The 25231-nt window shown below is 37.7% G+C and overlaps 1 protein-coding gene and 1 long non-coding RNA gene across 7 annotated transcripts; both read left to right on the forward strand.

Annotated features, from left to right (window-relative positions):
• Positions 1–751: 751 nt before the first annotated feature.
• On the forward strand, positions 752–23854 carry LOC125850347 (uncharacterized). 6 transcript variants are annotated; one of them, XR_007444779.1, is made up of 3 exons: positions 752–1050; positions 11910–12075; positions 18218–18686. XR_007444779.1 is itself a non-coding variant. In XM_049530197.1 (3 exons), exons 1-3 carry the CDS (start codon positions 1036–1038, stop codon positions 23517–23519), a joined length of 324 nt encoding a protein of 107 aa, XP_049386154.1. In that variant the 5' UTR covers positions 752–1035; the 3' UTR covers positions 23520–23854. The 6 variants fall into 6 exon arrangements, 1 of the variants encoding a protein (XP_049386154.1); XR_007444780.1 differs by lacking the exon at positions 18218–18686 and adding an exon at positions 16365–16583 and having other exon boundaries at positions 752–1037; positions 11335–12075; XR_007444782.1 differs by lacking the exon at positions 18218–18686 and adding an exon at positions 15119–16036.
• On the forward strand, positions 18690–21608 carry LOC125850354 (uncharacterized). The gene is made up of 2 exons (XR_007444783.1): positions 18690–18804; positions 18896–21608. It is a non-coding gene; the product is annotated as an uncharacterized LOC125850354 (long non-coding RNA).
• Positions 23855–25231: the final 1377 nt, after the last annotated feature.

Below are 25231 nucleotides of genomic sequence, written 5' to 3' on the forward strand. Positions count from 1 at the left end.
CTTTGTACATATACTTCTCCAAATACATTAATAAATAACTTTATCGTACTTTGTAGCGTTTCACATATCTAGGTGATAAACAAGATATTATCTATTACAAGCTAAGCATTCGGAAGAAGGATAAAGATCGAAAGTTTTTGAAATTAGTATATTGAAAGATACCAAAATAAATATGCCAATTTGTTATCGAGCGAGTAGACAATGTAGTCAATTGATGACCAATTAGTCTTATTCAAAACACATTCGTTATTGTTACTATAGATCGTATACCACACACAGTCGTTCACTTCTTCGAAAAAGGAGTAATAGTAGAGCCAATGTGTTGTCCTATATTATCGCAGATTTTATTGTACCCTAATTAAGTTCTTCAGATTTGGGCAAATAATACTAAAAGAAATATCATTATTGCTATTTATTATATTTATAGTTTTATTATATATATAAATAAAAATTGAAATAAAATTTTTTCTGCCACGTTTTCAAAGTACATTCAACTACACTAAATTGTGATTTTAGAAGAAAAAAAATTAGATTTTAATATTAAAAGTTAAAGAAGTTGCTGTTCATATTTTCACTAAAATATAAATCAAATTGTATCATTCTACTTATTTAGACCAAAATACCCTTCCATTTCGACTCGCACGAGGCTAAGCAACCGCATTAACAAACCGTAAATAAGTATTCACACGAGGGCAAAATTAGAAACATTGCTGCTTTTAAGATACTGAACTTCCATTGATGAACCAGAAGCAGAAAACTAAAGCTCAGAAAGAAGAGAAGAATATTGCAGAGAAGAGGAATTTTTCTAAGGGTGGTTTACCTTTCTCTGCAACTCTGATGAAAAAAATGGAAAAATAATTCAAACAACCCTTGAAGTTATAGACTAAAATGGTCCTTAATGTACGTAGTTGAGCTAAATTCATCTCTCAACGAAGAGATAGAGAGAGAAAGAGAGAATTTTGAGGCTGTAATTTGATACTTGCAAGAGAAATTAAGAGACCCATATCTTGGCGGGGCGACTCGGAACGCAACCCGATGTTAGCAGCCATGGTGATTGTTTTTATTTCTCTTGTTTTTATCAACAGATCTGAGCTTCAATTTTACTCTTGTAGCTTTAATTGTATTGTTATTCTAAAGGGTGTGTTTGGTACAAAGAAAAATGTGATCTTTTTGTGATGAATTTCATCAGTTTAAACTAAGGGCCTGTTTGGACATGCGATATGGAATCATGAGGTTAATAGAGAGAAGGGATTCTTTTTTGTTAAGGGTGGTTGCTCCTCTCTATTGTGCCCATGATTTTCTTTCATAGCAATTAAAGCAACAGCCCTTGTTAATGAAATACTCAAACCAACAATAGTTCAGTGTGTATGTCTGTGTTGCTTTTTCGCCCTTTCGGTGTAATTGTGCAAAATAGGCTGTGATCATGACAATGTTTAACTTTCTGTGCTAACAAAATTGGGCATTGAAGATAGTCCGACCCCGTATCTTGGCTTGGCAAATCCCAGGATGGCCTGTAACTGAAGCTCAGTCTTTTGCATGCAACTGGTGTTTTGCAGCCATGGCGGGGTTGCCTTCTCTTTCTCCGAGCAAAAATATATTATCTGAGCCTCAAATTTCTGAAAATTGAACTGGGGAACTCATGTGCTTACATTTAAGTTTGCTCCAATTAGAATGATGTATAGTTGCACACTGGGTGATTTGCACTTTTGTCCTTATTTTGTGCCTAGTTTATATTTGCATATCATAAGATCCCACTAGTTTTGCACTTACATGAGTTCATATCATAATATCCCACAAGTGGGGCATAAGTTCGGTTGCTAAAGGGAGATATATACAATTTCATGTTGTATACTATCACAAAGATGGGTACTTTATCTACTTCTTAGATATAAGCCCATGAAATCAGGGAGAGTTTAGCGGAAGAGACCCCACTAAGTCTGCATTTAAACCAAAAGCACTTTGCTTTTTCAGTGAATGTTGTCGATAGATAGATATATAGATAGAGAATATGATGCTATGATGATAGTCTCTTCCCTTTTTCTTTTGAGCAACTCAATAGGGCACGAGACTAAAGGGACTGTATCTTGGCGGGGCAATCCGAATGGCTATGATTTTGTGTCATGCCAACGGTGTTTGCTGCCATGTTGTCGCCTTCACTCTCTTGTCTTATCAACATATCTGATCCTCAACCTTACTCTTAGGGTGTCTTTGGTATGATGGAAAACATTTTTCATGATGAAATCAGCACTTGGTTACCATTGTATCCCGAAAAGTTGCGAAATTTTCAGGTGACAGCCAAGAATCCTAAAAGAAGTCAACCAGAAAATGAAATGAGGTTAATAGAGAGAAGGGATTTCTTATAAGGGTGGTTGCCCCTCTCTGTTGTGCCAATGATTTTCTGTGGTTACTAAACCAATAGCCCTTCTTCATGCAATATTCAGAAGCAGAATATGATTCATATATGATAATAATAGCACTTTCTGGGTTAACAAAATGAGGCATTGAAGAAAATCCGGCCTGTACCTTGGCCTGGCAAATCCCAGGATTCCAGCAACTGAGGCTCTTTCTTTTGCATGCAACCGGTGATTTTGCGGCCATGGCGTGGTGACATTCTCTTTAAGGGATCGTTTGGTTGCTGGTTAGGAAAGGAGTTGTTCATGTTAGGAGGTTTTTCTTGAAGGGTGGTTGCCCCTATCTGCAACTCCAGTGATTTCTCATAAGAAAAGAAAATGAAAAAAAAATCAAACAACCCTTTAAATCTCAGGGAATAATTATCCACACCCTGTTGAGATTTTTGAATCAAATGGTCGTTTATGTTATGGAGTTGAACTATATTCATCTCACAAAGAAAAGATAGAGATAGAGATGGATATGGATTTTGAGGCTTCAATGATACTTGACATGAGAAATTAAGAGACCGTATCTTGGTGGGCCGACCCGGAATGCAACCCGAGGTTTGCAGCCATGGCAATGTCTTCATTCTCTTGTTTTATGAACAGATTGAGCTTCAATTCTACTCTTGTAGCTTGTTTGGATGGTTACCTATTGTGTTGTATTGTTATTCTAAAAGGGTGTGTTTGGTACAAAGGAAAATGTTTTTTATGATGAATTTCATCAGTAATTGGTTTCTAATGTAGCCTCTGAAAAGAAGAAAGTCGGGAAATTTTCTGGGGAAAATTTAGAATTTTCCTAAAGAAAGTAGCCCAGGAAGAAAAATGAGGAATAGAGTGAAGGGATTTTTGTTAAGGGTGGTTGCCCCTCTCTGTTATGCCAATGATTTTCTTTTTAACAACTATAGCAACAACCCTTGTTAATGATATACTCAGACAAACAACAGCTAGCCGTAAATCTCAGTGTGTGTGTGTGTTGCCTTTCCCCCTTTGAAGTAATTGTGCAAAAGAGGCTGTGATGATGACAATGTTTTACTTTCTGGGCTAACAAAATTGGGCATTGAGGACAGTCCTACCCGTATCTTGGCTTGGTGAATCCCAGGATGGCCTGCAACTGAGGCTCACTCTTTTGCATGCAACTGGTGATTTTGCAGCCATGGCGTAGTTGCCTTCTCTTTGTCCAAGCAAAACTGCAGTATCTGAGCCTCAAATTTCTGAAAATTGAACTGTGGACCTCTTGCGTTTACATTTAAGTTTGCTCCAACTAGAATGATGCCGGGGGGTGCTTGTGGGAGGGGGGTGTGCCACGTCGAAACAAGGGAATGAAAGGCCGCTTTGCATTTGTACAGCTGTACACTGGGTCATTTGCACTTTTCCCTTATATTGTGCTGGTCTTTAATTTATGCCCCTCATATCCAAAAAAAATTTTGGCAGGGCAAGTTTATATTTTCTTGTCATTTTATCCCACAAGTTTTGCTAACATGACTTCAGTTTAAAAGAACTTCGTAGTTCTGCCTCACTAGGCATAAGTTCAGTTGCTAAAGGGCAAATCGTGCAATTTTATGTTGCACACTATCACTAAAAGATGGATACTGTATTTGCTTCTTAGATATAAGCCCATGATATCAGGGAGAACCATGAAGGTCCTTCAGATATAAAGGGAATAGGTGGTTGACTGGTTGTGTGTGGTTATGAAACTTCTCTATTTACTAGACACAATATTTTTAGGAATTTAAAGTTTCAAGGTATTACAAGTCCGTGGTTCCGTGCATTAGGGTTCCAATTTTAGTGTAGGTCAAATCTAATTGATTTTTTTTTGTTTTGTTCTTGCAGCAGCTGACCATCTCAGACAAGTAAGGCTTTTGGTAAATTATTGTTAGGCTATTCTTTGATTTGATTATAATTATTGTTATTATTAATTTTTTCTTGGGCCGAGCTAAGTTGCTCGGACTCGGGTACGGGTGTTCAATATGGGTGTGGATGTCCAATACGGGTGCGGATCTAATTTTTACAATTTGGGGATATGGATCCATGTATGGACACGGTGCGGGGATTCGCCTAAAAGTAATTAAAATATCTAAAAATAGAGTTATAAAACCTAAATTATGAGATATTATGTGGAGAGCTTGAGGAGAATCTGGGAAGGAGATTAAAGGAGACAGAGTGACATAGAAATTTCTATATAAAAGGTATTCCATTTTCTTCAATTTCACCTTAACTTTTGTATTGATTACAGAAATGATTAAAACTGTCCCGACTTTCGCCATCGATTTTGGTCAAAGTACCCAAAATTGGTTTACCAAATCGGACACAGATCCCACACCCACTCCCATGTTGTATCGACACGGGTGTGGCACCAAAAGTGAAGAGTCCGAGCAACTTAGGGGCCGAGGATCTATCGAGAGCAACCTTTTATCACACAGAAATAGTAATAATAGAATAGGGATAAGTTCTGGGCATAAGTACATTATGGTTGTTGTTACAGATATTAGATGTGCTTGTAGGCTGCTATAGTGGCTAGGGTTTTGCTTGAAGGTCCATGTGCATATTCACTAACATTGAAAAGTGAAAAGGTAGGCATCTTATAATTTTTTCCCTATATATGCTCTTGATTGACTCCATTAATTTATGTTATATTTTACATTTATAAACTAATTTTTGATGATCATTTATTGGGCAGGGCATATAGCTTCTTTGTTTCTCAAATCAAATTCTTTCCTTTTTGGGAGCTGATATTTTCTTTCTTTTGTAATCTGTGCATCTGCTTGATGCTTTGTTAATGACATTCTTCTTACTTCATCAGAAAAAAAAATAAAATCTAATAAGTATCAATTGCTCGTAGTCCAAAACAAGAATCTTTAGTAAGTGAAACTAAAGAAGTGAATGTAATTTACTCTAAATATCGAAATGCAAAAAGTAAACAAATAATAACATAGTATGTCATCATCAAAAGAAAATTCAAGTGACTCATGGGACACAATATTTCTGGATGGAAATATCTATGAACAAATATTATTTTCGTATTGATTCATGTGATAGTTTAATAAAAAAATTAAATATATATATATATATATATTAATATAATTTCATTTTTAAAATTTGTTCTTAAAATAAACGTACACACAATAATTTATTTTTTGTATATACATTTACTATATATATATATAGGAAGAGAGAATATGAGGTTATGATGATATTTTCTTTCCTTCTCTCTTTGAGCAACTCAATAGGACAAGAAATAAAGGGATTGTATCTTGGCGGGGCAATCTGGACGACTAGTGATTTTGTGTCATGCAACCGGTTTTTGCATCCATGATGTTGCCTTCATTCTCTTGTCTTATCAACAGAGCTGAGCCTCAACTTTACTCTTAAGGCGTCTTTGGTATGATGGAAAACCTTTTTCATGATAAAGTCAGCACTTGCTTACCATTGATCCTTATGAGGAGAGAGAAGTTGTGAAATTTTAAGGTGAGAGCCAAGTATTCCTAAAAGAAGTCAGCCAGAAGTAGAAATGAGGTTAATTTCTTCTAAGGGTGGTTTCCCCTCTCTGTTGTGCCAATGATTTTCTGTAGCTACTACACCAACAACCCTTGTTAATGCAATACTCAGAAGCAGAAGTGAGAAGATGATCCATATATCTCAGTGAATGTGTATTCTTAAGGAATTTGCACTGATGACCTTGGTTGAGGTAGTGATGATAATAATAGCACTTTCTGGGTTAACAAAATGGGCCATTGAGTACAATCGGAGCCGTATCTTAGCCTGGAAAATCCCAAGGATGGCCTGCAACTGAGGTTCTCTCTTTTGCGCCGCCGGTGATTTTGCAGCCATGGTGTGTTGCATTCTCTTTAAGGGGTTGTATGGTCGTTGGTTAGGAAATGAGTTGTTCATGTTAGGAGGTTTTTTTTCGAAGGTGGTTGCCCCTCTCTGCAACTCTAGTGATTTCGCATATGAAAAGAAAATGAAATAAAAATCAAACCCCTTAATTCCCAGGGAAAAATTATCCACACCCTGTTGAGATTTTTGAATCAAATAGTCTAATATGTTATGGTGTTGAACTAAATTTTTCTCTCAAAGAAGAGAGAGAATTATGAGGCTTCAATGATACTTGACAAGAGAAACTAAGAGACCCGTATCTTGGCGGGGCGACCCGGAGCGCAACCTGAGGTCTGCAGCCATGGCGATGTCTTCATTCTCTTGTTTTATCAACTGATGTCAGCTTCAGTGCTCTTGTTTGGATGGTTGTTACTAATGTATTGTATTGTTCTTAAGGGTGTCTTTGGTATGAAGGAAAATGTTTGTTTCATGAAGAATTTCATCAGTGTTTGGTTACTAATGTATCCCTCGGAGAAGAAGAAAGTTGGGAAATTTTCTGGTGAAAACTATGATTTTTCCTAAAGAAGTGTTGGCGCAGAAAGAAAAAATAAGGTTATAGAGAGATGGGATTTTTTCGTTAAGGGTGGTTGCCCCCTCTCTGTTGTACCAATGATTTTATGTTTAGCAACTAAACCAACAGCCCTTGTTCCTCAGACAAACATTAATCAACAACTATGATTATTGAAACATATGCATGGGCCATGCAGTTTCTTGAATCTACAACTTAAGCTGTAGATCTCAGTGTGTGTGTGTGTGTGTGTTTTATCCTCCTTTTTGAGTAATTTTGCAATAGAGGCTGTGATGATGACAATGTTTTTTTCTCTGGGCTACCAAAATTGGGCATTGAGGACAGTGTGACCCAATCTTGGCGAATTCCAGGATGGCCTGCAACTGAGGCTCTCTCTTTTGCATGCAACTGGTGTTTTAGCAGCCATGGCGATGCTGCCTTCTCTTTGTTCGACCAAAAATGCAGTATCGAAGCCTCAAATTTCTGAATTGGGGACCTGTTGTGCTTTGAGTTTGAAATACAATAAGGTTTTGCTCAGACCTCTTTATAACATATGTCCTATGTGATAACATTTCAGTTTTCACTATAAGAGCCATATTTTCTCTGGAACTGTTTTTCAAATTATTGCATATTATATGCTTCTATAATGTTGAGGGTCTATTAGAAACAACTTGTCTACCTACACAAGGTAGGGGTAAGGTCTGGGTACACTCCACCCTCCCAGTCCCAGACCACACTTGTCGGATTACACTGTGGGTATGTTGTTGTTTGGTTGTTGTAGTTTCATTTTTTATTCCTGTTCATTTTGTCTATAGGAAAGTGAAAGACATGATGAACTAGATGTTAGACTAGAATTCAGTGCCTGAGCTGCTTTAAGTTCACATTGGCTTCTTGTTTAACCTGATCTCCATTGCTATAAGAAAAATAAAGATTGCTTTAACTGGTTTTTCAATAGAAATTTGTTTCTTTACATTGGCATTAGCATAAAAGGCAGAGAAAGGTATGCTTCTGAAATGGAGGTCCTAATTGTGAGATGTAAAATGGAGGTGAAACTGAGACCAAAGTAATATGCATGTTCATGTGTATGTCATTGTTGCCGTCTTCGGCTGCTTCTTAGTTGCTAACCCCACTTCCACCTGTCAGCATAGAGGCTCTGATGAGAAATATTTAAGTTACGCTATGGATCTAATAAAACGGTATCTTGGCTTGGCAATCCAAATGTTACTGAAATTGCAGCCATGGCAGTGACTTCCTTATTTCTCTGAGCATATGGATTGAAAAAGAAAACAGATACACGTGTATCTTGGCTGGGCAACCCTGTGGCAAGTGAATTTTGTGTCATGCAACCGGTGTTTGCAGCCATGGCAATGTCTTCATTTTTCTCGTTTTATTTTCCTCAACAGATCTGAGCCTCAAATTCTCTCTTAGGTTGTCTATGGTATACAACAAGTGAGCCTTAATCCCGAGTAAGTAGGGGTCAGCCATATTAATACTCACTATCCATGTAATATAACATATTTGGGACTCTAATGGATCGGGAATTCGAACTGAATGTCCACTGAACACACAACACAACCTTCTGGTCTGGAGTCGGACGCGCTACCATTATGCCATGGATCCTTACGGTGTCTTTGTATGATTGAAAACACTTTTTTTCTGGATGAAATCAGTATTTAGTTAGCAATGAGGATAATGAGTGAAGGGATCTTCACAGATCACCTGAAATCTGAATATAGGCTGTGATGATGATTGCTTCTTTCTGGGATAGCTACTTTACTGTGTGGAGAAAATCTTACCCGTATCTTGGCAGGGAGACCTGGTATAGCATCATCTGCTAACTGTGTCTGCAGCCATGGCGTGGTCGCTTTCTCTTTCATGTTCATTGAAAAGCAAAGTCTGAGCCCTAACAGTTTAACGAATACCATCTGCAAACCCAAACAGAATGCACCAGCTGGAATTGAACCCGGGTCTGTACTTCAGCAGGGTACTATTCTACCACTACACCACTAGGACCGAGAATTGATCATTTTTCCGCTGTTTTATGTTGGCAAGGCAACAGCAGAACCATATAACAAATTAAAGGAAAATTTAATGATGGGGCTGTGATGATTGCTTGTTATTGAGCATATGGAACCTGGCACTGTAGTTTAGGCCTGTATCATGGCGGGGTAACACCGTATTGTAGGGGTTGCAGCCATGGCAATGTCAGAGAACTCATTGCCTGAGATAATTACTTATCTGAGCCTCAAGTCTTTTGAAATGGCTGAATACATTGATGGCACCTCAATTAGGTTCTTCACTGTTTTCCTCTGAACCCCATTATAGATGCTGTTCTCCATCAACTTTTTAGCTCAAAATGAGGCAATTGGAGAAAAATGGGGATTTTTCAGGGTGGTTGACCATCTCCGGAATGCCAATGATCTCTTTTTTGCTCTAATCAACAGCCCCTTTTACATATATATGTTGGTATATATATGTATTGTATGGCTGTTTCTGTCTATCTATCTATCACAACTCTGCTCCTGCATTTTCAGGCAAAGCAGCAGCAAAAGCGTGAAAGGGGAGGATTAGTTTCTTAAATGCAGACTTATGGGATCTATTCAGTTAAATTTTCTCTTATAAATCAGACTTTATCAAAATAAAAACAAATCAGCGTGTGTTTTACTTCACAAAAATGGAGGTTCAGCACAGCATGAAGAATGAGGCCAACAGTGAGAAAGGGGATTTCTTGTGAGGGTAGATTCCCTCTCTGCTTGGACTATGATTTTTCCATCAACCAAACCAACAACCCTCTTCAAAAGTACTTATTACTACTACTACTACTACTTTAGGTTTCTAATTTCTCAGAGGTAAAACCAAACATCCTCCTGATCTTAGCGTTTGTTTATCAAAAATTTCTTGAAATAGTCCAGAGTCTACTGAGGAAAAGTTTCCATGTTTCAAAATAGGCTGTGATGATATTGCTAATACTGGGCTGATATACGGGGCATGGACACAATCCAATCCATATCTTGGCAGGGCAAACCTGGATGGTTTGTGATTAAGGCCTTCTCTATCACATGCAACCGGGTCTTTGCAGCTATTACGTTGTCGCCTTCTCTTTGCCTCATTTTCTTCCAGCTAGTCTTTGTGAAACTTTCTGAAAACTCAAGTCCTTGTTGTGTGGAAACCCTCATCATTTTTTTGAAAATTGCATGTTGCTGCATCTTCTTCCTTTGCTTTATTCAGGATGATTATTTGTTGTATTATCAATCAAACAGCAAGAAATCAATGTAAGAACAGGAAGGATTTATGGCTGTGATGATAATGCAATTTTTGAGCAATATGAATTGGGCATTGAGATGATAAGAGCCGTATCTTGGCGGGGTTACCAGGAGTGGTAGCAGCCATGTCGGTTTCTGGTGGACTCAATGCTTGATTATTTAATTGACATCTGAGCCTCGTTATGTACATGATGCACATGTATATTGTCTGTATCTTACACACACACACAAACATACATATATATCATGAGAAAATGTCCAAAACAGTCTCTTATGTAGGCAGGAATGATTTTTCAATACATGACTATTTTGGCGGGGCAATGACCAGGTTGCGTGTGATATTGTTGCATGTAACTTGAGGTATTTGCAGCCATGGCGTGTCTGGACTTTCTTTGTCAGCATAAATACAGATCTGAGCCTCAATTGTCCCTAATATTTTCTTTTGGGTGTATTGATATGGAGGAAACTATTTCAGTGAATAGATGAAGCAGCAAGGTAAAAAGAAAAATGACAAACATTTCATTAGTTTAAGTCTGAGGCTGCTGAATTTAGAGAGTTGGGGGAGTTGTTTGAGTAGCTGCCCCCCTCTTTCATTCTCAGCTGCCAATGATCACTCAAAGCTAGTTTCCCAATTTCAAACCACTCTAGCAAAATAAGTTCAATGAATAGCTTATTTCTGAGGAAAAGTGAATTTGAGCCTCCCAAATTTCCGTTTTGTGTACAAAGGATGTGGGTTTTTATGGAATTCGAGAAAAGTTGAGAAGGGTGTTACTCTCTCTCTGATGTTCAATTTTAGCTTTAGCCAATGAATCCCCCCCCNAAAAAAAAAAAAAAAAAAAAAACCTTGTACGGGTAACCCTAAACTTTGTGAATGAGGCTATGATGATATTCTCCGGGAAGGAAGCTTGCAACTCAGATGTTTGAGCTGATTCATATCTTGGCTAGGCAAAGGCAAGGAATTTGTGAGGTGGGTTTTATGTGCTCTCACAAAAAGGCCTCTGCTTTTTGCAGCCATGGTGGATTAGACTCTTTCTGATAGATCAGATGTGAGCCTCTTTTCTGTGTTTAAGTTTAGTTCTACAATGTTTGGTCTGTTTCTTTCGTTCTTTACTTCTTTTTATCATCATGTTGTATGATATTGGTTTGGGATGATTTTAAACAGAATTTGATCCCAGCTTGTTTGGGTTCAAAACTTTGTGTTCCTTCTTATATTCATGTTCTTTTTTCTACTTTTGCGTAATATCTAGACGAATCCCAGTTTCAAAACAAAATTGTTGTGTAACTACACATTTTCCAGGAGTGAAACTATTAGGTATTGATATGAAACAAGTTCGAAGGATATGGAGGTGAATGTTGATACTGAAGCTAGTTGGTGAAATTATCTACACAAGTCCAAGCTTTCTTGCCTTATTTAAATCTTGAAATCCCAAGTTTCAGAGGCAGTGAAGTTTAAGCATAATGAAAAGTGAAAATTATTAGAGTTGATTCATGGCCTGGGTTGATGAGTCTAATTGGAAGGTCTTCGTTGTAAGGCAACCGATGATTGCAACCACAGCATGTTAACTCTACTATTTCCTTTGATTAAATATTCGAAAATCTGGGCCTCATCCCCAACTTGGTTTATTTGCATTTTTTTTTGACAAGTTTTTCTGTAAATAACTTTAAACTAGATATAATGTGTGGTTCTTGGGTCAATTATTTTGAATTTCAGGTTCTCCTTTATTTTGAGTAGCCACTAATTTGTTAAGGATTGGAGAGAGTTATGGCGTCTCCAATTACCCAGGATCATCTGTTGTTGTTCAGAGCCAAATTCTAATTTTTTTCTGTGTTCTTTTATCTAATTTCATATTCTTTTGGTAATTTTTATACCAGTTAAAGCAGTACTTGGAACCTTGCTTTGACTTTCAAGTCTGTTCAACTCGTGGAACTTCAGATTGCGTCGATACAAGTTTGATGTTGGTGCTCTTTCATTCTCTTACACTCTTCGATGAGTACATGCAGCAGTTCAAGAGAGGCCTGTTTGCTCCAACACCTGCAGGTAAATGATTAAATCTGGTCAGTATAAGAACTAGACATATCCAGCAGCTGATTGACCTGTTCAAATTTGAATTTTGGCATCACAGAGAGAAATTTCAAGCAGTTGTATGATGTTTAAAAACTAAGATTTTGTTGGTTATCTCTCATGTTAGTTGAAACTGAGATTTAAAGTCAGCATAGAGTTGAGCACCTCACACATTTATATCTTTTATTCACTTGTCTGTTTTGTCTTTCTAGGTCGAAGCTTTTCTTCATCCTCTGTTCATCATCTTTGCTCTCCCACGGAAGCTTATGCTTTGCTTCAGTTCAGACGATCCTTTCAAATTTCCGACTACTTTAGTTGTTGGGATTATGAATCCTGGTATTATGATTGCCCAAGAACAAAGTCTTGGAATGAGAGTAGGGATTGCTGCAGTTGGGATGGAGTCACTTGTGACTTATTAAACGGTCATGTTATCGGGTTAGACCCTAGTTGTAGTCTGCTTGGTGGAAGTATTCATCCCAATAGCAGCCTCTTCCAACTCCATCATCTCCACACACTTAACCTTGCTTACAATAACTTCAGTCATTCTTCTTCGATCCCACATAACATTGGCCGATTGAGGATTTTGAGGCATCTCAACCTTTCATGATCTTCCTTTGATGGAAAAATCCCAACAGAAATCTCATACCTTTCCAATTTGGTTTCACTTGATCTTTCTGGTTATGATTTACAACTTGATGAGAGAACATTTGAAGCAATGCTTCAGAACTAGACAAATCTGGAGGTACTTTCTCTCTCTTATGTCAACATCTCATGTCCGATACCTGTGAATATGTCTTCCTCCTTAAGGCATGTGAATCTTCAATCAACCAATTTGCAAGGTGTTCTCACAGAGAGCTTTTTCCTTCTGCCAAACTTGGAAACACTCAAATTGGGTTACAATGATCTTCTCAAAGGAGTTTTACCAAAGATCCACCCAAGCAGCACTCTGTTGGAGTTGAGTATTGCACACATAGGCATCTCCGGTGAGCTTCCTCATTCAATTGGCACCTTGAGTTCCTTGAATATCTTGTACCTCCAAGGATGTCAATTCTCTGGTTATCTCTAAGATTCTTGGAATAGTTTGTGATACAGTATGAGCATAGGATGGATGTTCTTTAGAACTCTTAAAAGATCAAGAATTGTGTGCCTTAAGATCCTGATTTATCGATTGTGAATCAAGACGAAAGGTCAAATGTGCTTGTTCGACGCGACCACACAAAATGAGACTTTTCATCGTTACCTAACGATGAAGCAGTATGATACAATGAAATTTAAATAACAATCAAAACAAACATTGCATTTAAACTAACAACACAATACAATAAATAACAACCATACAAACAAGCTGTTATGATAAAAAAAAAAGGTTGCAATATATGAGAACTTCGTGACCATCTTTGCGTACTAAAACAATAATGTCCTATTATGTTCGCTTGATAATTCAAATCTACAATAACCTTCCGTGGTATAGTATATTTCTTGAGACTTTCATAAAAGATAAAGAAAGAACTACTTTTTCATTCCCCAGTATGACCTTGGTCGACCATAACGAACTTGGGGATTTGGCTATATATTCTAGTGTTTAGCTGAAATCTTCAAGCATTGTTTTGCCAAGAAAGGAAGAATGAGACATCAGAAGGAAAAAAATGGGATTTTCTGTAAAGGGTAGTTGCTTCCTCTCTCTCTCTGCTATGTCAATGATTTCTTTCTTCTCCATTCATTAAAGAAACCAACAGCCCTTTGATTAAAAAAAATCAAGAATTATCTACACATTTGGCCATAGAATTCCAAATATTTTTATACATATGACCCAACAAAGATAGCTGCTTTTTCGGGACTTCGGAACCTAAAAATGGGCTGTGATGAAGATTTGCTTCTTTCTGGCTAACATTCTACTTCATCATGTTGAGAAGATGCGACCGGTATCTTGGCGGGGCGACCTGGTAAGGCATCAATACGCTAACCAGTGTATCTGCAGCCATGGCCATGTCGATTTCTCTTTGCATGTTTGTAGAACAGCAAAATCTGAGCCCTAAAGTGTAGGGCAACCATTTGATAGTTGTTCTTGGGAATTGAGATACCCAATTGCTTTTTTCAGTTTTTCTTGAACACCCCATTTCAGATGCAGTGCTCTATCAATTTTTTAGCTCAAAAATGAGGTAATCGGAGTAAAAAAAAGGATTTTTCAGGGTGGTTGGCCATCTCCGGTATGCCAGTGATTTTACTTAGCTCTAATCAATAGCCTTTTTAGCATATGTATGAGGTCTAGACACCTTTGCTGTGTTAGTTGAACGCTCCAACTTACAAAATGATCATCTAGACACCTCTAGAATTTATGTGTTACGTGTGTGCACGAGACACAATGGAGATGAGTTGGAGTGTTTAGTTGCCATTTGAGATCAAGTTGAGGTGTCTAGATGTGCACTCTCAAAGTTGGAGTGCTTACTTGTCAGCCGAGACCAAGTTTGGGTGTGTTTATGTATTATGCCATGTATGTGTGTATTGTATGTCTGTCTGTTTCTGTCTATCTGTGACTACTTTGCTCCTGCGTGGCTGCATTTTCAGTTAAAGCAGCAGCAAAAGCATAGAAAAGGGACAGTTAAGCAGACTTGCAGGGTTTCTGGTTAAATTATATCTTATAAATAAGAGTGTTCTATAGAAAAGTGGAGGCTCAACCTCAATATTAAGAATGAGGCCGACAGAGAGAAAAGGGAATTCTTGAAGGGTGGTTGCCCCCTCTGTTTGGCCTATGATTTCCCCGTAAACAAAATCAACAACCCTCTTTCGGAAGTACTAGTACTGGTTTCTTGTTTTCTCTAAGTTCAGACCAAACATCCCTCTAATTTTAGCTTATGTTTGTGGACTATATATGCTCTTCCTTTTTCTGCTTCTGTAAATACTATATCTGATTTTTGCAAATATCCACTTTTATGTCCCTGTAAATACAAAGCTAGCTGTTATTTGTAAGAGTACTAAACCTTAATGAGGTGTTCTATTGATGTTGGTTAATCTGAAATAGGAGCAATCCGTGCAAAAACTTGAAAAAAAAATGGGCTGTGATGATGGGTAGCTTCTTTCTGAACTATAATCTACTTTATTGCGTTGAGAAAATCCAACCCGTATCTTTGGCGGGGCGACATGGTATGGCATCCATATGCAAAGCTGTGTCTTGCTGCCATGGCATGTGTTGCTTTCTCTTTGCATATTCATATACAGCAAAATCTGAGCCCTAAATGTTTTGGCAAAAAATGAGGCAACCCAAGAAAAAAATGAGATTTTTCAGGGTGGTTGACCATCTCCAGTATGCCAATGATTTTTTTCTTAGCTCCAATCAACAACCCTTTTGTATCTGTATCTGTGACTACTTTGCTCTTGCATGCCTTCTTTTTGAGGCAAAGCAGCAGCAAAAGCATAGAAAAATGGAGGTATGCCAGTATGAAGAACGGAAAAGGGCCAAATACACCCCTCTACTATGAAGAATGAGGCCGACAGAAAGAGAAGGGAATTCCTGGAGGGTGGTTGCCCCCTCTGATTGGCCTATGATTTCTCCTTCAACCAAATCAACAACCCTCTTTAATTGTACTAGTACTGTTTTCTTGTTTCTCCGAGGTTAGCAAACATACTCTAATCTTATCTTGTGTTTGTTAAAAACTACTTGGAATTGTCCAAACGCCTACTTGTGGGGAAGTTCCCATCTTTCAGAAGTGGCTGTGATGATAATGCTTATGGCAGAATTCTCACAGTTTAAACACTACCATTTTCAAAAAAAAAAATTCTCACAGTTTAGCCCAGAAAGGAAGAATGAGACATCAGAGTGATGGTATTTTTTGTAAAGGGTGGTTGCCCCCTCGCTGCCATGTCCATGATTTCTTCTCCATTCATAAAAAACCAACAGCCCTTTCAGAAGAAAAAAAGAACAAAAATGTTGATTTTTTTTATTTATATATATATATATATATGCATGCAATGACAAAACAAGGTAGCTGCTTTTAATGGGTGATTTACAAGAATGTTGATTGATCTGAAAAAATGGGCTGTGATGATGATTTGATTCTTTCTGGGCTATATCTACTTCACTGCATTGAGAAGATCCGATCCGTATCTTGGCAGGGTGACCCGGTATGGCATCATCTGCAAACCGGTATCTGCAGCCATGGCGATGTCGCTTTCTCTTTGCATGTTTGTAAAACAGCAAAATCTGAGCCCTAAAGTGTACGGCAAAAACATTTATATGTGTGTGTGAGAGAGAGTGTCTGTATTTTCAGATAAAGCAGCAGCAAAAGCGTTGAAAAGGGACAGATAAGTGGACTTACAGGGTCTCTGGTTAAATTGTCTCTTATAAATCAGAGTGTTCTAGGGGAATCTTAGTAGCTCAGTAGGTAGGTTGGCAAATGGCTACCTGAACTTTCACCTTGTTGGTGAGGGTTCAATTCTCCACCTTGTAATCCCCTCCCCCTTTCCGCTTCTCCTACCCCCAGTTTTTTTTAAAAAAATCAGAGTGTTCTACAGAAAAATGAAGGTTCAGCCCACTGTTTAGAATGAGGCCAACAGAGAAAAGGAAACTCTTAGAGGGTGGTTGCCCCTCTGTTTGGCCTATGATTTCCCCGTAAACAAAATCAACAACCCTTTTCATAAGTACTAGTACTGTTTCTTGTTTTCTCTAAAACTTAGACCAAACATCCCTCTAATTTTAGCTTATGTTTGTGGGATTTCACTGGGTAGGTTGTTGTTTGTCAAAAGTTACTCGAAATTGTCCAAACACCTACTTGTAGGGAAGTTTCCGTCTTTCAAATGAGGTTGTGATGATAATGCTTATGGCTGAATCCTAACCATAGTTTAACCCAGAAAGGAAGAATGAGACATCAGAGAGAGAGGATTTTCTGTAAAGGGTGGTTGCCCTCTCTCTGTTATGTCCATGATTTTTCCTCCGTTCATAAAACACCAACAACCCTTTGAGAAAAAGAAAAGATCAACAATTGTGTAGGCATTTGGCCATAGATTCCATATATATGTGTGTGTATGTGTGTGTGTGTGTATAATATATTTGTCTATGCTTTTTTCCTTTTTCTGCTTGTGCTTCTGCAAGGTAGAATTGATACAACAAGATAGCTGTTTTATTAGGAGTTCAGAACCTAAATGAGGTGTTTAATTGATGTTGATTGATCTAAAAATGGGCTGTGATGATGAGTTTCTTCTTTCTGGGCTAATAATCTACTGCATTGAGAAGGTCTGACCCGTATCTTGGTGCGACATCATCTGCAAATCGGTGTCTTGGAGCCATGGCGTGTGTTGGTTTCTCTTTGCATGTTCATAGACAGCAAACTCTGAGCCCTAAAGTGTATGGCAAGCATGTGATGGTCTTAAATGTATGGTCGTTCTTGGGAACTGAGATACCCACTTCGGTTTTTCAGTTTTTGTTGAACCCCATTTTCAGATGCAGTTCTCCATCAAATTTTATCTTAAAAATGAGGTAATCGGAGTGAAAAGGTGATTTTCTGGGTGGTTGACCATCTCCGGTATGCCAATGATTTTATCTTAGCTCTAATCAACTGCCCTTTTATCATATCTATATTATATTAAAAGCATGGAGGTCATTAGCGAAATGTTGTTCGCTTTTTTTACCCGTTAAAACTAGATTTCACACTAGATAAAGTTGTCATTTTTACTATATTCCTAATACTTAGGACTTTAAATCAACTAAAATTTATGTAATATCCTTCTTAATATATTTAGGACTTCAAATCAACCAAATATGTGTTTGTGTTCAAGGAATGAGGCTTTTCTATGGAACTTGAGAAAGGTTGAGATTTTCTAAGGGTGGTTAGTCCCTTTCTCTGAAGTTCAATTTAGCCGATGAATTTTCCAGTACTTCCGTTACAAAGAGAGAGATTAACAACCCTTTTATCATCTAATGCCAATAATGATCTTGCTGTTGATGATGATTAACCATGGCTATGGTAGCAAACATCTAATTAGATTTTCAGAAAACAGAAGAAAAAAAAAGAACTACTTTTTCATTCACTGATGTTCTCTTGGTCAGCCATGGCACGAGCAAAAGAACTTGTGAATTGGGTATTGTGCTATATATATATATGTATAACATAGTGTGTTTTTGCAGTACCCTCATCATAGTTTAGCCCAGGAATGAAGAATGAGACATCAGAGAGCTGGGATTTTCTGTAAAGGGTGATTGCCCCCTCTCTACTATTTATGTCCATGATTTCTTTCTCCATTCAGAAAAAAACAACAGTCCTTTGAGAAAAAGAAAAGATCAAGAAACTGAAAACGAGACCATGCAGGCGTTTGGCCATAGATTCCAAATATATATATGCTTTTTCTGCTTGTGCTTCTGCAAGGTAGAAATGACACAACAAGGTAGCTGCTTTTTTTAAGAGTTCGGAACGTAAATGAGGTGTTTTATTGATGTTGATTGATCTGATAAAATGGGCTGTGATGATGATTTGCTTCTTTCTGGACTATAATCTGCTTCACTGCGTTGAGAAAATCCGACTCGTATCTTGGCAGGGCGACCCGGTAAGGCATCCATTTGCAAATCGGTGTATCTGCAGCCATGGCAATGTCGCTTTCTCTTTTTCAGCTTTTGTTGAACCCCATTTTTCAGATGCAGTTCTCCATCAAAATTTTATCTCAAAAATGAGGTTATCGGAGTAAAAAGGGATTTTTCAGGGTGGTTGACCATCTCCGGTATACCAGTGATTTTATCTTAGCTCTAATCAACAGCCTTTATGTCATATATATAAATAATAATAATTGGATGTCTCTTTCTGTCTCTCAGTCTGTTACTGCTTTTACAGGAAAAGCAGCTGCAAAAGCATAGAAAAATGGAGGTTCAGCCCAGTATGAAGAATGAGGCCAACAGAGAAAAAGGGAATTCTTTGAGGGTGCCTCTGCTTGGCCTATGATTTCCCCATAAACAAAATTAACAACCCTCTTTAGAAGTACTAGTACCGTTTATTGTTTTCTCTAAATTCTTTGAGGGTAGTTGCCCTCTCTAATTGACCTATGATTTCTCTGACCAACCAAACCAACAATCCTCCGTTGGTATATGTTTCTATTGATGATTTGTTGATAGCAGCAGTAGTAATACTCCCTCTCTTCTAATTCACTTGTCTTGAACCTGTTCACTAGTGATATGGAAAAGAATCCATCTTTCGAAGGAGGCAGTGATAATATTGCCAATTCTGGGCAAGGAGAAAATTCGACTCGTATCTTGGTGGGGCAAACCCAGATTATGTAACTGGTTGATTTTGCAGCCACGGTGTTGTCATCTTCTCTTTGCCCCATTTTACACTGATCTGAGCCTCAACATCCAATGAGTTCCAGGATCCAAACCCCGAAATTCATTTGATGGAAACCTTGTTCATTTTAGCTCTAAAGGACAAACCAATCGGAGCAAAATGGGCATTTTACAGGGTGGTCGACCATCTCTGGTATGTCAATGATTTCTTTGCTCTAATCAACAATTCTTTTAGCTTTTGTATGTGGATGAAGTGCACAAATAGCCGCTTTTAGACCATTTCCAATGTCATTGGATGTTGTAATTTCCTGTATTTTAGGACCCTGTTTAGAGAATAGCTGAAGTTTACAAAGTTGCAGGGACTTACAGTTTACAGAGTAATGGAAGCTTAGCCCAGTATGAAGAATGAGGCCAACAGGGAAAGGGAAATTTTTTTGGAGGGTGGTTGTCCTCTCTGGTTGACCTATGATTTCTTGTTCAACCAAATCAACAACCCTCATTGGTATATTTGTGAAACTTCCCAAAAATAAATAAATAAATCTGTTGCCATTGATGTAATGTTGCTAGCAGTAGTAGTAATGTCATACTCTCTCCATTTCAATCTACTAGTCTGGAAAACTGTCCACAAATTGGTATAGAAAAGGTTCCATCTTTCTCAAAGAGGCAGTGATGATATTGCTAATTCCGCGCTGAAAATCGGGGCATGGAGAAAACCCGACTCGTATCTTGGCAGGGCAAACCCAAATCACGTAACCCGTTCATTTTGCATCCATGGCGTTGTCGTCTTCTCTTTACCCCTTTTTTGCACAAATCTGAACCTCAACTTCCAATGAGTCACTTCGAGTACGCCGGGATCGAAACCCAGAATCTCATTTGATGGAAACCCTGGTCCCTGTTCATTTTAGCTCGAAAACATGAGGCAGTCAGAGAAAAAATGTGGATTTTTTCAGGGTGTTAGACCATCTCTGGTACGTCAATGATTTTTTCTTTGCTCTAATAAACAACCCTTTTAGCTTTGTTTGTGGACGAAGTGCAGAAATTGCTGTTTTAGACCAGTTCCAAGTTCATTGGGTGTAATTTCCTGGATTTACACTGTAATGGAAGCTCAGCCCAGTGTGAAGAATGAGACCAACAGTGAGAAAAAGGGAATTTCTTTGGAGGGTGGTTGCCCCCTCTGATTGGTCTATGATTTCTCCTTTAACCAAACAAACAACCCTCTGGAAAAGTAGAAACAACCAACAATATTTGTTGTCATTGCCTTCAATGGTGGTAATATGATGCTGATGTAAGTAATAACATTCAATTTTCTGATCATTCCGAGATAGCTTAGACCAAATGCTTTTGGTATGAAATACTCAGAGATCTGAAGGTCTCATTTGTTTCATTAATATTTCTTGTTAAAGTTATTCAAACGGGCTCTTATGGAAAAGTTTCCATATTTTCTGAAAGAGGCAGTGATGATATTGCTTATCTGGGCTGCTGTTTGGGGCATGGAGACTATTTGACCCGTATCTTGGCATGGCAAACCTGGATGGCTTGTGATCGAGTCTTCTCTTTCACATGCAACTGGTTCTTTTGCAGCCATGGCGTTGTCGCCTTCTCTTTGCCCCATTTTTTGCTAGTCTGAGCCTCAATTTCCAACTAGTCCAACTGGACGTCCCAGGACTCGAAGAGTTTGGAACCTAAATGATGAAAAAATCTCTGCATGCACGCACACACATATCATGAGAAAATGTCCAAAATAGTCCCTTATTGAGGCAGTGATGATCTTTCAGTCTATCCTCTTGAGCTAGTAATTGAGCATTGAGGGTACCCGATGGCAACCTGGCGTGGCAATTACCCGGATGCCTGTGATTTTGTTGCATGCAACTTGGGGATATTTGCAGCCATGACATGGCAGGACTTTCTTTACCTGATCATGAATAGAAGAACTGAGCCTCAATTGTCACATTCATCTTACTCTGGATGTTTTAGTATGGAGGAAAATATTTTAGTGAAGCCGCCCTAAAGTGGCTAAATGGTGTCATTTCTACAACGAAGACCTTTGACATGAGGACCATAATGAGGCTGTGATGATTTTTTGTCTTTACTCATCAGATGGTTGAGCCTTGCTATATCTTGGCATGGCAGTTTTGTTGGGGTATTGTGAGATAGTGGAGCTATTTTTGTTTCTGTGTCTCACAAAGCATCCTTAAGCTTGCAGCCATAGTGGGGTTTAGCTTATGTATGAGAAAAGGCGAATCTGAGCCTCCCAAATCTCTGTTTGTGTTGGAAAAATGAGGCTTTTTATGGAAACTCGAGGAAGGTTGAGATTTTCCATGGGTTTTTGCTCCCTTCTAAAGTTCAATTTAGCGAAGTGATTTCCCTATTCCTTTGTTATACAGGAAAGTACACCCAATGACCTTGATAATGGATGGTCTTGACCCCGCTTCCCCCATGGCAAACCTTCAAGTCGAAGTCAGAAGTCAAAAGTTTCCATGGAGTAAGTGGGTCAAAGACCACACACATCTACAGGCCATTCTTGTAAAACACCCTACTCTACTGCATTGAGAAAACCTGACCCGTATCTTGGCAGGGCGACCAGGTATGGCATCATTTGCAAACTGGTGTCAGCAGCCATGGCGTTGTCCCTTTCTCTTTGCATGTTCATGTACAACAAAATATGAGTCCTAAAGTCTGTGGTTAATATCTCAAATGGTCACTCAACTGATGGGGATTGGCATGGCAGCTTTAAGGCTCTGTGAGATATGGGAACTATATTGGTTGTCTCACTGGACTATTGATGCTTGCAGCCATGCGCCCACGTCCATTGTTTAGCTTTTTGAATGAGAAAAGGCAAATCTGAGCCCCCAAGTATCTCTGTGTTCAGTAAATGAGGCTTTTTATTGAACTCGAGAAAGGTAGTGATTTTCTGAGGGTGGTTATTCTCTTTTCTCTTACGTTCAATTTAGCCAATGAATTTTCTTATGCTTTTGTTAGACAGATATAGTTTAACAGCCCTTTCATCAGCAAAATGTTCTTGATGATGATGATGATTGCCATGTTTATGATAATAATAATATTAATAATAAGGGAACATACATTTTCCCCCCTTCAACTTGTGTAGAAAACCCCGAATCCTCAACCCTAAACTTTGTGAATGAGGCTGTGATGATATTCTCCAGGTAGTTTGAAAATCAGATTTTTAAGCTGATTCATATCTTGGCTAGGCAAAGGCAGGGGAATTCATGAGTTTTGTTCTTACTTGCTCTGTCACAAAGGTATCTGCTTTTTGCAGCCATGGTGAATTAGCCCTTTTTTCTGATTGATTTTCACTCAAAATCTGAGCCTCTTTTCTGTTTAAAGTTTGGTTCTACAATATGTAGTCTGTTTTTTTCATCCTTCGTACGATCAGCACATATAGGAAGAGTCCCCTTTGAGAAAAAAACTTCTTATGTATCCATCTACACAATTTCCATAAATTGTTAGGTACTGATACGAAACAAGTTCAAAGGGAATGGAAGTGGATATTTAGGATCCATTTACTGTCTTTAACCAATTTGATATTGAAGCTGGTTGTTGCTGCATTTATCTACACTACTCAAACTTTCATGCCTTTTTAGATCCTGAATGCACCAAGTTTCCGAGGCAATGAAGATTATTTATAATGAAAATGAAAAGTGAATAAGATGAGAGTTGATTCATTGCCTGGCTTGGCTAAGCCCAATTGGAAGGTCTTGTAAGGCAATTGTTGCTTGCAACTGCAGCAGTGTTAACTCTGCTCTTCCTCCATTTCGGATTAAATAAGCGAAAATCTGAGCCTCATTCTTAACATAGTTCATTTTCTTTTTTAAACTAGTCTTTCTGGAAAGATATTTAGATTACCATCATTATGGAACCACTGAATCAACAGCTTCGGCTGCCACTGCCAAAACCCTAAAGAAAAAGTTCTTTTCTGGGTTGAGTTCATGCATTTGTTATCTGATGAAGGTGAATCCATACCTAAACATGAGTATGTCAGCTAACAGTCCGTTCTACAGTTCATGTCGCGGCTGCAGGATCAGTGGCATTCTTTTCAGGTGAACAATGTTGCATTTCATCTTTGCTGGGTGGTGGCCCCGTGTCATTTCAATTGTTGATGACACAGATGGTAAAGACTGCTGGTTCCATCTTGATTGGGTAGAATGAAAATTGGATCTGCCCTCATGAAAAGGTAAAAAAATGTACATTCAATTTGCTTGTGTTTACTTAAGGTCATTTTGGCCAGTACTTTGAACTACATCTTGGAATATCATCAAACTTGACATGAATTATATCCCAGTACTACTTTATAACTAATACGCCTATGCTGCGCTTAAATCTTGATTTACATCTTCTATAGTTGAACTGCTTTCCCAAAGCATGTTACTAAGTAAATTTGTGCATTATTCTTAAATGCCAATGGATGCATCCACAAATACAAGAAGGAAAAACCAGCTTATATTGAACCTGAGGATGAAGTGTATTCGGTGACAGACGAGAATGTAGCTTCAAGAATGAGGCAAGCTCACCCACCCCTTGAGTTGTCGCTGAGCATTGCCAGGGGCCATAACGCCCGCGTATCACATTGCCTCAAGCATGCCTACTTTGCATGAGACCTCAATGATGCAATTCTCTGATTCTTGGCTACTGAAGTTCTGCTAATGCTTAATGCACCATGTTTGTATTTTTCTCACCCAAGAATGCTGATTAATATGGACAATATTTCTGTTGACAAATTTTATGCTTTCTTTGAAGTCAAATTTTTCATCTTGTAATTGCAGCATCCACTGGATGATGATCATCAGATCAATCATATATATGGAATATTGTACAGCTAACTCTATTTGCATTTGTTAATCTGTTATATATGCTCTCTCGTTTCAATTTATTTGTCATATTTTGACTTGACATAAAGTTTAAAAATGTAAAGAAAATTTTTAAATTATGTGGTCTTAAACTTAAGATATGTGGAAAGTTAGAATTAAAGAGTTGCTAAAAAGGAAATGCGTTCTTTTGAAACGGATTAAAAAGAAAAGTAAGATGAACAAATTGAAATTGAATTTAAAACTAGCTCGAGTACTTTTTCTCGATAAAAAAAAGCTCTACTTCACTACAACACATCTAGTGAAGATGCAGATTTTAGGTAGAGAGGTTATATTCGATTTTTCTAAAAAGGGATTGTAATGAATTGCTAAGAGACATTTGTTGCTTAGTCGATAATTAATAGTGAGGTGATAACAATTTAAACTCATTTAGGATAGAAAAATTTGTCCCAACTTTTATTTACGCATTAACTACATGACATATACTTACATATTCATTTTTTATCATTAAATCATAATTAGTTCATACATATTGTATAAAAGGAAAAGATACAAGTTAATACATTGATAATATATTTGTGAATTTTTAACTTATATAAATCGTATTTATAATTATCTTATGAGTGATGTAATTGTGCAAATATTTCTTATAAATCCATAAAAAAAAAACAGAATACATAATGTAGACACCTATAGAAAATTGTTGATAAAATTCTCAAAAGGCACAACTAAATATAAATGTCATGATAGTGAGGTGCGTGATACATGCCGAGAAATTCAAACAATTACTTCAAAATATGTCCCACTCGTTAGCGTATCCAAGTTTTCGGTACCTAAAAACATACTTTCGCGATAGAAAAAAGAGATATAAAAATAGAAACGGCTTTCGAAATAAAAGGAATTAAATATGAACAATATCTAATGAATTGGATTTATCTCGTTTAGTTCAAACGAATTTGAATACGTAATATATACTCTCTCCGTTCTATATTAATTGATCATTTTCCTTTTTATACATTTATTAAAAAATCATAAATAAGAATACAATTTT

This window comes from Solanum stenotomum, unplaced genomic scaffold (assembly GCF_019186545.1).
Source record: "Solanum stenotomum isolate F172 unplaced genomic scaffold, ASM1918654v1 scaffold16320, whole genome shotgun sequence".
NCBI lineage: Eukaryota > Viridiplantae > Streptophyta > Magnoliopsida > Solanales > Solanaceae > Solanum > Solanum stenotomum.

Bases quoted from the DNA above. Each gene is read 5' to 3' on its own strand.
- LOC125850347 (XM_049530197.1), top strand. The intron at 12,076-23,376 runs GTAAATGATTAA...TCCGTTCTACAG, and splicing joins GTTTGCTCCAACACCTGCAG to TTCATGTCGCGGCTGCAGGA.